Source organism: Zeus faber (genome assembly GCF_960531495.2).
Source record: "Zeus faber genome assembly, chromosome: 1".
NCBI classification, from domain to species: Eukaryota; Metazoa; Chordata; class Actinopteri; order Zeiformes; family Zeidae; genus Zeus; species Zeus faber.
In genome coordinates, this window is record NC_137193.1 from 52090996 (window position 1) to 52105995 (window position 15000).

A 15000-nucleotide genomic window follows, 5' to 3' on the forward strand; every position below is an offset into this window, starting at 1 on the left:
AGGCTTCGTTCAGGTAGTCCCCCTGGCCTCAGTTTGGTGTCTGAGGTATGTGGTGTCGGGATGGTGTCAGCCATGCCTGACCTGGATCTAGGTGATTGGGATCAGGGTGGCTGCATACCTGTTGCTCTTTGGTTGGGCGGAGAGCAACAGGTTGAAACCCCCATTCCCACACACACTGGGGATAGGAGCCTGTGTCATGACATGTGTCTATCTGCTCCTGGGCTATTCCAGCTGGCCCACTCTTTTCAAAAACTGGTGTTTACAACACAGTTTTTTGTTTACACAGACTTCATGCTCCAGGCTCTGATGGGACTTAAATGTTTTTTGGATTGTTTCTCCATGTGGGAACATCTTCGTAAAGGAGCCGAATGTGTGAAGCTGCTGCAGAGCTGCAGTGAACCATGTGCGTAACGCTCCCCCCTCTGTAAGGAGGGAGAAAAAGTGAGGAATTTATATTTATATATATATATATATATATATATATATATATATATAGACAAGGTCTAAGGGATAAAGATGTAGAGAGAGAGAGAAGGAGGGATCCAGTAGCATTCTGCACAGTAAAGAGCATGGTGGAAAGTGGGCTTTAATCTAATCATTGCACATACCAGTGTTGGGGTTGTTATTCTAAAAAAGTAATTACTCGTTACTTTTTCAAAGTAATGAGTAATGTTTAATACACACATTACTGATTACTTTTAAAAAGTAATGCCTTACTTTACTTATTACTCCCTATATAAAGTCATTTGTAACACTGCCCGTTACATTACTTTTGCGCTACTCTGCAATATCGCCTACATTGCCACACAGTTAACATTATGTCTTTCTTTCTGTCTTCCCAGCATGCATTGTATTCAGAATTTGAGAGTTATGTTATTAAGTCGTATTGTTAAGTATAAGGTTTAAATGGGTATGCAAATGTAATTCTGTTTATATTGTATATTGTGTGTGTGCACGTGTGCGCTCTTCGTCATGGCACACACACACACACACACACACACACACACACACACACACACACACACACACACAGGAGTGTGTGTGTGTGTGTGTGTGTGCCATGACAAAGAGCGCACACGTGCACACACACACACACACACAGAGGGTTTCCTAACTTAATTTCTGAGACATGGCCCCCACGTCTCACTGTTCCTTCTCTCTTATCCTGGTATATTTTCTCTTTGTTTCTGTCCCTCTAATGCTCCTCTAAGCCCATCTTTAGGGGGAAATGATGCAGAACAAATCCCAGGCAGGAGCTGACGAGAGGGGATAAGACACTCCCAGTGCCCGCGCCGAGTAACTGGAGACTGTGCAGGGCAGATATGCAGAGATAGAGCTGGACCTGAATTGTGATGAATATGCAGGAAAATAATCTGTTTTCTTTCAAAGTAAGATGGGTGTGTTCGGGAGGGACGTGTCTGATGAGTTAAATGACATTACTACTGGAGGTCATTTGAAGTTCAGCAATACTTAACAACAATTGTATAGCTAATGTACACCCCCTTACATGGTTGCATATACGTAAGTATTTTAGAACCATAACACCATTGTACCTACATATTCTACTCTGTCGCAGCAGAGTTATTCTTCTCTCCTATCCAGGAAAATGGCCAAAAATCCTTCAGAAAACAATGCAGCGCACTAGAGGAGGATTTATTAAAGCCAGTGGGTGGGGACAACAAGAACAGAAAAGGTGAAGAGAGGTGAGGATTCTGGACTGTTTGAGGGCACCAAGTATTAGACTGGTGCCAAAATAGTTGACTCATGTCCTACGGATAAGGATTATATAAAAAAAATATATTTGAAAAATATTTTGCACTTTAAACTATTAATATATGTGACCCATAATAAAATATTACTCGATTTATGTTCCTCAAGTTAGTTTCTATCTCTCAACATTTTTTCAAAACTGAGTTTGATTTTAAAATATAACATAGATATTAACAAATCAAGGCTACGTGACCCACCAGCGGCACGCGTGCAATCTGAACAGTGCCACTTTCTCAAAACTATCCTTGTTATAAAACAATAAATGCAGGAAATGGGAATATTGAGAAGTAACAGAATACTAGAAGGGTCATGCTAGTATAGTGAGCATGAACTTAGAATGAAAACGAATTACTAAACTTAAAATTCAAGGATTTACTTGAATTATGCATTTTCCAATATTTTTATAAAATAATGCTTCAACATTTTTCCAGAAAAACTAAAACTAAAACCTTCTAAAACTTTAAAGCCCAATTTCTCAAAACTTCTCTTTTATTGCATTTTCCAATAATTTTATAAATTAATGACAAACATTGTTTCAGAAAAACTAAAACTTTCTCAAATTTTAAAGGCTGTTTTCTCAGAACTTCTCTTTCCAAAACAATAGTCTTTAATAGGTCATAGCTTCCAAAATGTCTGCTTGATACCCACAAGGGATTTTTGTAAGCGATGATTCTACACTTTCTTTCTTTCTATTATGTGAAAAAACAAAAATGCCAAATTTTGAAATGTGACCTCAAAGTGTGCAGTGGCTCACATATGCCCTATACATGCTTGTTTCTTTTGTGTATTATTAACAAAAAGCGGTTGCTTCACTCGTTTATTGCTTATTTCTGCTGAAAGAAAAAATAATAGTGAAAATGCATATTTTACATGTTCTATTTAGTCATTACTAAATTGATATTATTATCTTATTGTATTTTTCCTAAAGTAAATGAGCTAAATTTTGTCTTTGGCTTTGTATACACTGCCTTGTCGATCTGATGTTCAGACCACCACCAACTAGTCCACCATGCACCGAAAACAGACCTTCACATCTCCGTACTAAGTATGGGTCAGTGGTGAGCACTAAGCAGGGGATCTGGGTGCGTTCTTACCTAAGGCATGTGAGCTGGCGAGCAGCAGCGACAGCAGCAGGGTCCCCACGGGCAGCAGGGCCGGCAGGGAGACGTGAGAGGCACCGCCGGTGGCCATCTTGACTCCAGTGGGGTGGCAGAGGGCTGGGGGTGGTGGGGCGGACCTTTGACCTGGGCCAGAGAACCGAGGCCCCCGACTAGAGAGGGTAGGGCTGAGGTGTTCACACAGGACGGTTTGGTACTCTATGGAAGGAGAGGGAGAGAGAGGGGAGGTGTGGTCAAGTTAAGTTACTATGCAAACACTGCACATTACGCTGGCAAGTGCATCCCACAATGCATTTTGAGGGCAAGATACGGTAAAGGTTTCTGTGCTGCTAAATTTCTGTCAACCCGCAACATGCTGAAAGGAAGTGGTGTGGCTACATGATGAGACTGTATTGAGACCGTAACAGTCATTGTCATTTTTATTCACAAAGTAAAGACGATAATACAAAGATGTAGTATGAAGAATATCATTTTGAACACAGCTCTTTTGACAGAGCAGCAGTGGTTAACATGTGTAAAACTCTGAATCAGGCCAGATGCTGAGGTGGAAAAACCCTAATATCGCTGCATGTAAATGATCACACTGGTCATGAGAAAGGTAGTGGCGCCTTATTTCCCAAGTCTAATAAAATGCGAGTAAGCTGAATTAAGGTCGATTGACCCACCACTACATCCCTAATTACAACTTTTATCGCTGTCTCCAGGCAAAAGAAAACACTCAGGATGGTTGCAGGCGCTAATGGAAGGCACAGCAACCACCCCATCTTCAATCTCTCCCACTGGCTAATTAGTAGGGGAGCCGTCATGTTTTTCTTTCCCCTGTGTATTTCGTTTTTTAATCGCCTGATCTTGTCATTATTTGCTTATCTCAGCGCTTTGTAATTACGCAGTCGGTATTCCAGAGACCGTCTCTTTGTTTTAGTTAAACTGCCATTAATCCCCGGCCTCTCCAACCCCGACATGGAGGAACCCCTACGACGCCGTCACAAACTCATACAGAGACGCCATTACACACCACTGTATCGCACTCATTGATATGTATGGTGCGTAGCACGGCTGTCGCCCAGTTACTCACGCTCTTTAATTAAAAGGAGAGGAAAAAAGGAAATTAGAGGAGGGACAAGGCGAGGAAAATAAAAGAAAATGGGGCAGGCGGAGCCATGACGTGAATACTATGAGCTCAAGTCCAGTTTTCAGCTCCTCTGAATTGCCCTTGTCCCGCAGTTCCACAGCTTGTTTTTGGTGTTACTTGTGTAAATGGAAACTGGTGAAACTGAGTTTGTGTGTTCACCTCTGCATCACGCACGTTACTATGCTTTGTTTACAACAAGCTGCTCCAAAACAATTGCCCCTAGTGGGATGAATAAGGTTTAAAAGATTGTTTTTGTATTGTTTCAGCAGGGTGACAAATTCAGCTGAATCCTGAAACCAAGCTTCTCCCCCTGTGTCTGTATGTCTGCCCACATGCTATCTCCTATCTTGAATGTCTTGTGAATGGCTTGATGGTGTGCAGCTTTGTTGTGGAGCTGTGTTTATCATCTATGGAGCCCCTGGCCTTATAAGACGACGAGAGACCACAGCTAATGGCATTGTTACCAAGCAAACCGCGCAGCGTGGCTCAGCCTGCGTCAAATGCTGCCTTATAGCTGACGGTCCTACACATCCATCCAGCTGAAACCAAACAAACATGCAGGAGCACCCATGAATCCGCACACACATGCAGGCATGCACACAGAAGTGCACTCTCTCACACGAGATATACCCTTAAGTACACAACAACAACATGGACAGTCACACAGACAATCAAATGACTGCATAGTAAATGTAGAGCATGTAAATACAGAAACAGGTGCAATTGTAAATTCTCAGCAAAAAGCAGAGATCGCTGAGGGAGTGAGCAAGGGCTGTTCAAGTAGAGGAAGACTGTGGTTGTTCTGAGAGAGAAATAATTGGTTGGAGAAATCTCACGGTGCAAAGAGGCGAGGACAGAGACTGTTTTGAGTTTAGGAGAATGTAATGCTTAGAACATTGAATTCTAGGTATGGTTCTCCATCTTTATCTAGCTCTCGTTACCAGAAAAACTTTGCAACACATTCGCAGTAATGATTGTTGTTGCAACACCTCATACTTCATGTCTGCCTATATGTTGAGTGGTAAGGCGGTTGCCTTACCACTCAACATACAGGCAGACAGACGGACAAGCAGACAGACGGACAGACGGGCATATAGACAGCCCAGCCCTGTATCCATCGCAGCTATCAGAAGAGATTGCTGAGTATAATTGAACCAACTCTTTGGTCAGACATATGGATGCACTACTCTTCCACTATAAGCACGTCCATGACAAAGACTCGTCAACTCCCGCTAAAAGCAAGTACTGCCTTCCTCTCTAGAGATGCTAACTGAGACGCTCATCGACTGATGAACCCATGCTCCCTTCACATTTGCATTTCCATTAGCAGCCACTAGGTTGCTAATGCAGAAACCACAAAATTATGCCATTGTTCTCAGATCGCTTGAGGGATGGCTTTTTAATTTGTAATGGTTTTCACTAATCTAACAGCATGTTTCCGAAAGAATTTGAAACAATTATAGTCATCAAAGCCTTCATTTTTTAATTCATTTAAAAAGGCAGAGGACTGTGGTAAACTCTTGCTACTGGCAATATTTACTTTAATTGGTTCTTTGTATTGTGTGGCAGTGAAAAACTAAAGCAGTACACAAGAAAATGAATGATAAGGGGTAATAGCAATACACAGAGCAATTCTTGGGCCAAACCTCACTTCAGCCACACTCTACTTCTGAATTTGCCACAAAACGAGAGCTCGCTGGTAGCAAGCTAGTAACAAAGTCATTAACAGAAACGGTGAAAAAGCCAATATCGGCCTCCCAAGAAGAAATTACTAATTTTGCCACAGAAACCACCAAAAATTTGACAGCTGAGATGGGAAAGAAACCTTTGACCATGACTCCCAGCGCATAGTGGAAGCCAAGGGTCACATTTCATTTCCAATGCAGAAGCTTTGCTGCCAGTTTAGAGTCGAGGATAAAAGAAGCCGAAGGGGAATCATGTGCTAACCATCATCACAGGGATGTCCAGAAGTAATCTGTAGAGACAATATTAAATTGTGGAATTAATGAAAATGTATGTTATGTTTCATCTTGAAACTGCCTCCATGCATCCTTTCTGCCCGCTGGCTCTGTGTTCCTCCGTTGGATTCCTGCTCTGTACTCTGGCTCACACCAGTATGGTTGTATGAGACAGAAACAACTTTATGTAAACACAAAGTCATCCATAATGTCCTCTGCGCACTCCAGTTCATTATAACACAAACCAGTCACTGCATTTCAGACTGGCTCCATGTATTCCTCAGTGGGGAGCAATGGTAAGCTAGGTTGCTCCAGCCCGCTTCCGTAGTATCATATTATGGACACTGTAGACATCCTTTGATTTAGCGTACACAAGATGGTACTAGCTCGGCTTAGGAAACCTATAGCTGATGTATGATTGCTGCAGGAGATCCGTCTGAGCGATGAAGGGCATGAACATGTTAGAAGAGAATGAGATGGGTAAGTATGCTAATGATTTTCTAAAAGCAAAAGAGAAGCCCAATAAATAAGAATACACCATGATTTCAAGATAAATGCAAAATATTTATTGTACATATCAGATCAAAATTGTCAACATGTACTCCTAACCAATATCATTTAAATATTTCTATTTTGCTCCAAATGTCGATGAAAGTGAATTCTGCTCAAAATGGTTAATCTCCCTATGTTCTTTTCGTTTGTTCGTTTTAAGCTTTACCATTCACAAAATGAAATTCTATTTTATTCTATCCATTTATTTTCATACGGTACAGTAGTTTTTTTTAAATGTATACTGTATATACACACATATATATGTGTATGTATATACTGTATGTGTGTATGTGTACATATGTATGTACGTATACAATATATACACATATATGTGTGTGTGTGTGTGTGTATATATTCTATATGGATATAGTAATTGATTCAAAAACAACTTGTGTTTTTGTACATTATGTGTGTTTTGTCATGTATGTATGTCATTGCTGCTGCAACACTGCAATTTCCCTTTGTGGATAAATAAAGTATCTTTATCTTATCTTATCTCCCCATATTAGAAGGCTGTTTAAAGTGCATTGTGCAGTGTGGAGAGGGCCACAGCTCTCCACTCAAACGTGGAGAGCTGTAAGGACATGGACCACAGGTGGGGTTTGCTTCAATGTTGATCTGTTTGAATCCAGGACAGTTCTCAATCCACCAGAAAGGGATTATACCCATTACCGCCTTCAACAAAGTTGTACTTTAATTGACTATTTTCGTGCCTAAAGGCTGCTGCCGGAGAAATTTGCTCACCTGCCATCCCGCCATGCTGGTATGCAGGTATATATTCTATGTGTTTGTTGGTTAGTTACGCCAGGATTATATCAGTATCCCTTACTTACATGTTAACCATGCATCTTGAACTGCACATCTTTTATGGCCTTTGTTAAATACCAAATTGAAAATTTAAAGTGTCCGATAAAAGGTGCTGACTACTTGTACATTTGGTGGAATTTAGAGAGAAACCAAAACACAAATTAGAGAATAATCATTCAAGACTAAAGACTAAAGTTCTTACAAAGATATCGAGACACTCCCAAAAATCATTATGACTCTGAATTCACTTCCAACACAGTCTTCCATAAAGAACTTGCAAGAAAACCTCAACTTCCCATGCATTCCGAAGCAGGTCGGAAAGCTCTAATTAGCTAGGGAGAGGTCACAGATGCACTATCTTCCTAACAGAGAGGAAGGGCTTGTTGGCCTGGTGGCTACAACCCTGGGTTTTGTAAAAGGTTCCATCATTTATTCAAATATTCTCGAGCCAATATGAACCTGCACTTCAAAGAACAAGCTTTTCTTCCTCTTCATTGTATGAAACGAAACATAGATCTGCACAAAAGTTAAAAACGTCACTAAATGAATCTAGTGACATCAGCACTGCTCAGAACACTTCTGTGCAACGTTAAGATGAGAAACTAGACCCTTTGATCCAATAACCTTTGCTGGGGATATCCCAAGCTCACTGGGATTATGATTATTGATTCAATAGATTGACTTTGATACCTGTTCCTAAATTATAGTATAGTATAATTTGGGAACTTTTTCGGATCTTAACTGTTTTTTATTTTATTTTTTATACTAGTATGATTATCCCATAAAATTGCATTTTGATACTCTGTCCCATTGCATACAAAGTAGGAGGAACTAATTTTCCACCCCATGTATTGTTTGGTTTCTCCAGCGACTGTACGGTTTTGATTGGAATCTACCTCTTGGCTGCAGTGGTTATGAAACACGGGGAGATGCCTCAACTCTAAGATGGGTGTGTTGTTAGTGGAGTATTTGTGGAAAAAATAAAGTTGATAAGGAGAAGTTAGAGGCTAGATTAACTACATCAAAATATGTCAAGGTATGGGGATGTTAATTGTGGAATGGAAGTATATTTCAGGGTGTTGTATATGCAAATACGGTTGTTCATGACACTTTGCAGTAACAATGTATGAAAGTACATTTTAACAATGGCTGCCATATACCGTATATATGAGGGACAATTTATTGCCCATTGAGTGATGTGACATAATTAAGGCTTGAATCTAATACCTAAAAATAAGTTACTAGCTACAAGGTGATGGTCTCTATTCAGTAGGGCTGAACGATTTATCAAATTCAATCAGACATCGCAATTTAATCAAACGCAATTTTCAAATCTAAGGCTCTAAAAAGCTCGAAAGGCTACGATTAAAAAAAAAGTTGCTTTTTTTCTCCCCAACGATGTGCATGTTAGTGATGCACGCACCAGTGATGGGGTGCCTACGATGGGCGCACCAGAACAGTGTTTTGATTTTATATCTCCTTATGGGACGAAACTGTTCGTAATGGGGACACTTTCTCTGTGACACGCTTACCCTGCTTATAGTAATTATTTTGAGCGAACCTCTGCGCTGTCCCCCGGTGAGACTTGGCGCTCCAGCCCGGGCCGCAGTGCCCTGTGCGGGGCGCGTGCAGCTGGCAGAGCTCGGAACACCAGTAAAAAAAACAAACAGAAGCTTCTTGAAGAGGCTCCGTCCGGAAACGGCACCCCTTCCAGAACACTGCGTCTGTTTGTTTTTTCTGTTTTGTTTTTTAACTTTCTTTTAATTAAAAGCATAGAGCATAAAGCTGTCCCTGAGCACACATGGATGTATGCGTGCAACATTTTTATGATTTTTTTTTATTTTCTGCTGAAACACTGCATATTTTTTAAATGTTAATTTTCCAGATTCAAACAATTACAAGGCTTGAAGTTTAATCAATCAGTCAATATTCTACTGTGATTGAAGGTTTTCTCTTTACGGTTCAATAGTTAAATAAAGATATGCTATTCATGTCATTTCATCATAACAGTAGGCCTGGCTTACAGGAAAGAGCAGTTTATTTGTTGACTGTATCCAATGTTGTGTTGGTCATACTATAGACTGATTTATTGCTTGTGGTTAGTGAATAATACAGAAGATAAGAAACTTAAAAAAAATTGCATACTAAATCGCAATCGCAATATTGGTAAAAAAAACAAAAAACGCAATTTGATTATTTTCCCAAACTGTTCAGCCTTACTATTCAGGAGCTAACCATACAGGAGAATCAATAAATATCTATTAATAACTATTTCAGTCACTGTATATGAGTGTGTACATAGAGATATATCAGTGTATGTGTCTGCATGTATTTATGTGTGTGTGCAACCTGAGGTAAACTCTGCATGCCTGCGCTGTAAAAGTAGTCCGAAGAAGGCAACCATCTGTTTTTCAGCAAGTTGAAATCCTTACTCTATTGATTCCAGGTGTCATTATCGAACTCTCTCGCTCTCTCTTCCCCCTCCTTACACTACTTCTGCCTCATGGGGCCTTCTGCATATGAACCATGGCAGAACTGTTCTAAGTCGCGATACAGAAAAACAAAGTATGTGCCGAGAGACAGACAAAGAATGAAAGAAGGGAGGACTGAGAAAGAGGCAATGTGTGACAAAAAGAGACAAAAATATATTGTCTGCATATGTGTCTGTGGGTACACGGCTTCTAATAATACATCTTCAAGTTCAGACAAGCTTTACTCCAAATCCTCATCTCTGTTTTTCTATTCCTTATTTTACAGAAGACCCATCCCACCCCCCCACCCCCCTGCCCCCTCGCTCTCTCCTCCCCTCCCTTCTAACTCATGCATACTTAACTCTGCTTGTATTGCAGATGTTGGGTCGGAAATTGCATGCATTTGCATGGATCTGCAGGACTATTATGTAAATTAAGGTGTGTGTGCGTGTGTGTGTGTATGTGTGTGTGTGTGTGTGTGTGTCCCAATCTTCCTACCTCACTCTTTCATTGCTAACGGTGAGATGTGTGCATTGAACCAACCTAACCCTCAAGCCTGGATTATGAAGGTACAAGCACATAGTGGAAGGTTGAGGGGAAAAAGAAAGGGTGTCGCAATGTATTGTAGGTAATACCAACATTTGGTTGAGGTCTTCATGAGGAACCGGCTGAGGCTGCAGTAGGTGAAAGCCCTCAGCCCCCTGAGATCACCAACCTTGCAGACAACTATGGTCATATGGAGGAAAAGAAAATAATTTGTTTTTTCTCTCAACCATTGCTTCCATATCGGTTGTGTGCAACAGCCTTGAAGCAAGAATCAACTGGCAGCTGCTAAACAGCTCAAACCTCAAAGTGTGTTTTTCTGACTCACAGTTTGCCGGTATAGCAGTAAACACAAATATTGGCTGCCTTAGCATTCCAACTGACGCCGCGAAGGACATTTGCGTAGGTAGGAGAACTCCAGGCTCCGTGACCTCATTAAGAGATTGCTGAACACCCTGCCCTGGCAACCTCTCGGCGGGTGTGGCTTTCCCATGAGCCCTTGCCCTTAGCTGTAGCCAACCCTCCCATCCTCAGCCTCAGAACTCAGGGCCGTACAGGAAAGGGTTGACAGCGGTTGACGGCTCAAGAATACCTTGAGTAAACCGCCTGCTTCACCACCTGTGAGCTAAATAACCTTTCTCTGGGAGTCTGCCGAGAAGCCAGAGTGAAAACCAATTCAAAATCAAGTGTTTTTTTCCAAAGCAATGTAAAAACATTTTTCCTTATAGATAAAGTAACATGGAATAATTGCTTAAGCAGTTTGTCTCTACAAACTTCACCAAAAAAAGTTTTTAGGTAAAAATTTAAAAAATAGAAATCGCCTACTGCCCATGTCTGGAGGATCTGAAAGATAACAGGAGGATTTGAGTTTGTATCAATGCCGGTCTGTTATCTTAGTCTAAAGCTTGGAGTTTTTTCCCTCAGGTGTTGCCCCCCTGACTCTTTGTATTGGCAGGAAATGGCCTTAACCCGAACGTTATGAATCTGCATTATGAATCCAACGCTCCTCCATTAAAGAAGATTTGTGTGGAGTTATATCGTCGTCACTGGATAGAGATTAAGGGGTTGACAAAGAACTGGCGACATCCTAAATGATAACTTTATTAGGCAGCCATTTTGTTTATCTCGGAAGCGTGACTGTATCTGTCTTGTGTCTGACTGTCTGACCCTGCTGCACTGTGTGACACTGCAAGTTGGCAGGCATGATACACACACACACACACACACACACACACACACACACACACACACACACACACAACACACACACACACACACACACACACACACACACACACGGGCTTCACCGTCCCCCAGTCTGGCGCCCTGGCTGACAACCATTTTCAAGGTCAAAGGTCATGCTTGTCTTTCTCCAAAGGACATTACCTGAGCCAGAACTAGAGGTGTAACGGAACATAGTTGATCTGTGATCCGTACACATCGCCCCCTGCGGTTCAGCTCGCATGTGGATCAATTGCAAAATGTAACCATCATAGTGAAACACAGTTTTACTGCCACTGTTACCTTTTAAAGTCATGATTCCCTACATTTCGATTCTGAGTAGCAGTGAAAAGAAGAGACAAGACAGATGCATTTTGTGTTTTACTTTGAAGCACACATGAATGGTTCATAGGGGTGTCACGATTCAGATTCAAAAATCAATCAAATTGAGCGTTCAATTTTAAACTTCTAAATCACAAACTGCTTTGCGATTCTCCCTGTAATTTTATGGGTAATATTTCCCGACATAAATGTGATCTCTAATAGTAACCGAATAGTAACGAACTAAAGCCCGAGCCGCAGGAGCCGAAGCTCAGCTGGAGTGCAGCTTGTGCCGTCTTAACTTAAAGAGAAATTGCGCTTAAATTCAATAAAATATGATATACAGTACAACATGTCCTGTTTATTTGTCCACTTCAGACCAGAACAGAGACCGGCAGCTTGTGAGGAGTGGATATGATATGATTTGGATTGTGATATCAAAGATAAGACAATACTATTAAATGAAACATGATGCTGTGATATGATGAATAGAATTAGGAAAAAAGTCAAATTAGAGAACAACGTACAGAGTGGACACAGATGTGGAGGAGACAGTAAATCTCACTCATGGCTTCAAAGTTGCCAGATTTGCCAAGAAAATCACAAAATTGGCAGCCAAAGTTGTACCAGTGTTGTTTATAAAGTTGTAGTGTAACACGCACGCACGCATGCACGCACACATGCACGCACACACATTCACACACAATTATATGTAGTTTAAATCACTGAAGTTAAGTTAGTGTAATTGATAATTAGCATAAATAGATTTCTAAACCTTCCTAAATTTTCCCTTCGGTGCAGGTGGGGATGATATCCTTTTGTTAGGATAAAATGTCCTCACCAATAAGCTACTGCAGCAGATACCTCCTTTCCTCCCCTTCCAACCTGCTTTACTCTTTCTGTATGCAATGAGATCGTATGCAGCGGAAGAGCGAAGCTGCCCGTGTAATTTGTTTATCAGGCTCTTGTTTTGTTGCATGCTGGGGGCATTGTTGTGGGAAAGGGCAAGCTGTCTCACAGAGTTTGGTGTAAGGCTCATCCCCGGCAGCGTCTGGGGATGAGCTTTTTTTCCACACGCACATGTTGGGGTCAAAGTGAAGGTAACAAAGGTAAAGAAAGGAGCGGGAAAATATATAGTCTATATATAGCCAGTCCAGCTTTTACAACCGTAAATATGTGCAGTTGGTTACTTTTTGACAAATGGCGTGGTCTAGCCCCAAGCTATCTGCTTTTCCTTCTGTCTGTCACATCCCTCCATCTCTCTCTCCCCCCTTCCCTCCCTCCCAGCTAACAGCCCAACAAAGACAAGTGGTCCTGTTTTTAAAGACTTTTTTACAGACTTTTTAGAAATACTTTGAGAACGGGGAGCAGAATGAGTTAAATTTAAATTCAGTTCAAGTCCAAAAATAAAAAAAAGCAAGATGTCAATTTTGAGTAGGGTGTCAACCAAAAAGCCCCAAAATACTGAAAATGAAAAAAAAGTACCACTGGAAAAAAAACATTTACATTATTATAATAAATAATTACATCTAAACTAAAGCTTTGTGTATTTATATTCAACATATGGCCTCAACACCAATTCACCAAAGAAGAAAATAAAATGCGCACTTGAATAAAACTGTAAAAAACCGAAGCGGAAGAGCAGATCAAAATGGGGCCTTTGACTCGTCTTTTCGGAAAATGCGAGTGCTGTGAGGAAGGAATTCACATAATCCCTACACCCCCATCAACATTTGTGGACAACCATCGACACAACGAGCAGGGAAAGTTCTTTGCCCTTTGCTTGGAGGGTTCAAAGGTCATGTAGGGTGACCCCCACGGGGCTCAGCCGGCGGTCGTCTCAGGGTGGAGGAAGCAGACTGGCCTGAATCCGATTAAATGTACCCCCTCCCGCTAAATGGGCAAGCGAAACAATGAGCCAGTGTTCTACAGCACCCTCATCTCCTCATACTATCTCTATCTCCTGTCCTCCGTTTGACTTCTCTCTCACTCTTTCGTCTTGTTGAATGTCTTCATGAGCGCTGTTGTTCCTGAACCAGACAGAGGGCGTTTTGCATTTTGTCAGAGGTCTGGCAAACGTGGAGGTAAAATCTGGGAAAAGGCCACCTGTCACTTGACCATATTTCCACTTGTTCATGTTCGTTTACAAAACACATGCACATGCATACGTACAAATAGCCCCCCCCCGGCACAAAGACCTCATTTACTTTTGTATTCCTGGACAGACAAATGCAGACACACACACTAATGTCTGAAGTCAGCATAATTCCTTTGAGGACTACCCCACACGCACGCACGCACGCACGCACACACACACACACACACACACACACACACACACACACACACACCACCACCACCACCACCAAAGAAACAACCAGCTGTTGACTGAGGGGGTTTAGGGAATGAAGGAGGGGCAGGGGCCGAGGTCAAAGTTAAAAGGTCAGACAGCTGGTAAACCTCTTAAAACTCCTCTTTTTTCTTTTTACACCATACAGCATTCCTCCACACCAGGGGGCTCCCTACCATCCATCCTTGTCTTATTTAACTGCCTGTGAGTGTGTGTGTGTGTGTGTGTGTCTGTGTGTGTCCCTCTGTGTGGCTCTCAGCGTGTGCGGGTGTGCATGCGCGCCTGCAAAACTCACATATAAAATTCAAGATATCAGAAGCTTGTGTAAAACTCTGGAGACTTAATTTATTCTGTGACATTCACAATATCCAGCAGCCATGTCAGACCAGAGGGGCTGTTTATTTCCCCTCACTCTGAGAGAAAGAGTGTGTGTGTGTGGGGGGGGGGGCTCTCAGTAGACTGAAACTCTCAGTAGGCGCCATAAAAAAAATCCCACATCCATTTCCTACTTCCCCCGAAATAATTGCTTTCTTCCCCTCTCTCCCTCTCTCCCTCTCTCTAGTCCATTCTTTTCCACCTATTTTCTTCACTGTCTGTGCCTCCCTTCCCAGGCCCAGGTCCACTGCTTCAGCGAAACCTGTGGCCGTGATGCCACCAAACATGGAAAGGAAAGCAAGAGACAGAGACAGAGAGAGACGGAGGGAGAGAGAGAGAGAGAGAGAGAGAGAGATCATATAGAGAGATGTTCTACTCTTCT

At 41.7% G+C, this 15000-nt stretch overlaps 1 protein-coding gene across 1 annotated transcript in view; it reads right to left on the reverse strand.

Moving 5' to 3' along the window:
- ptprsa (protein tyrosine phosphatase receptor type Sa) overlaps positions 1–15000 on the reverse strand; it is a 201221-nt gene that overhangs the window by 154086 nt on the left and 32135 nt on the right. The window contains exon 2 of the mRNA XM_080014935.1: positions 2865–3086. Within this exon, the coding sequence (XP_079871061.1) occupies positions 2865–2961 (97 nt within the window). The 5' untranslated portion in view covers positions 2962–3086. The remainder of the gene's footprint in view (positions 1–2864; positions 3087–15000) is intronic.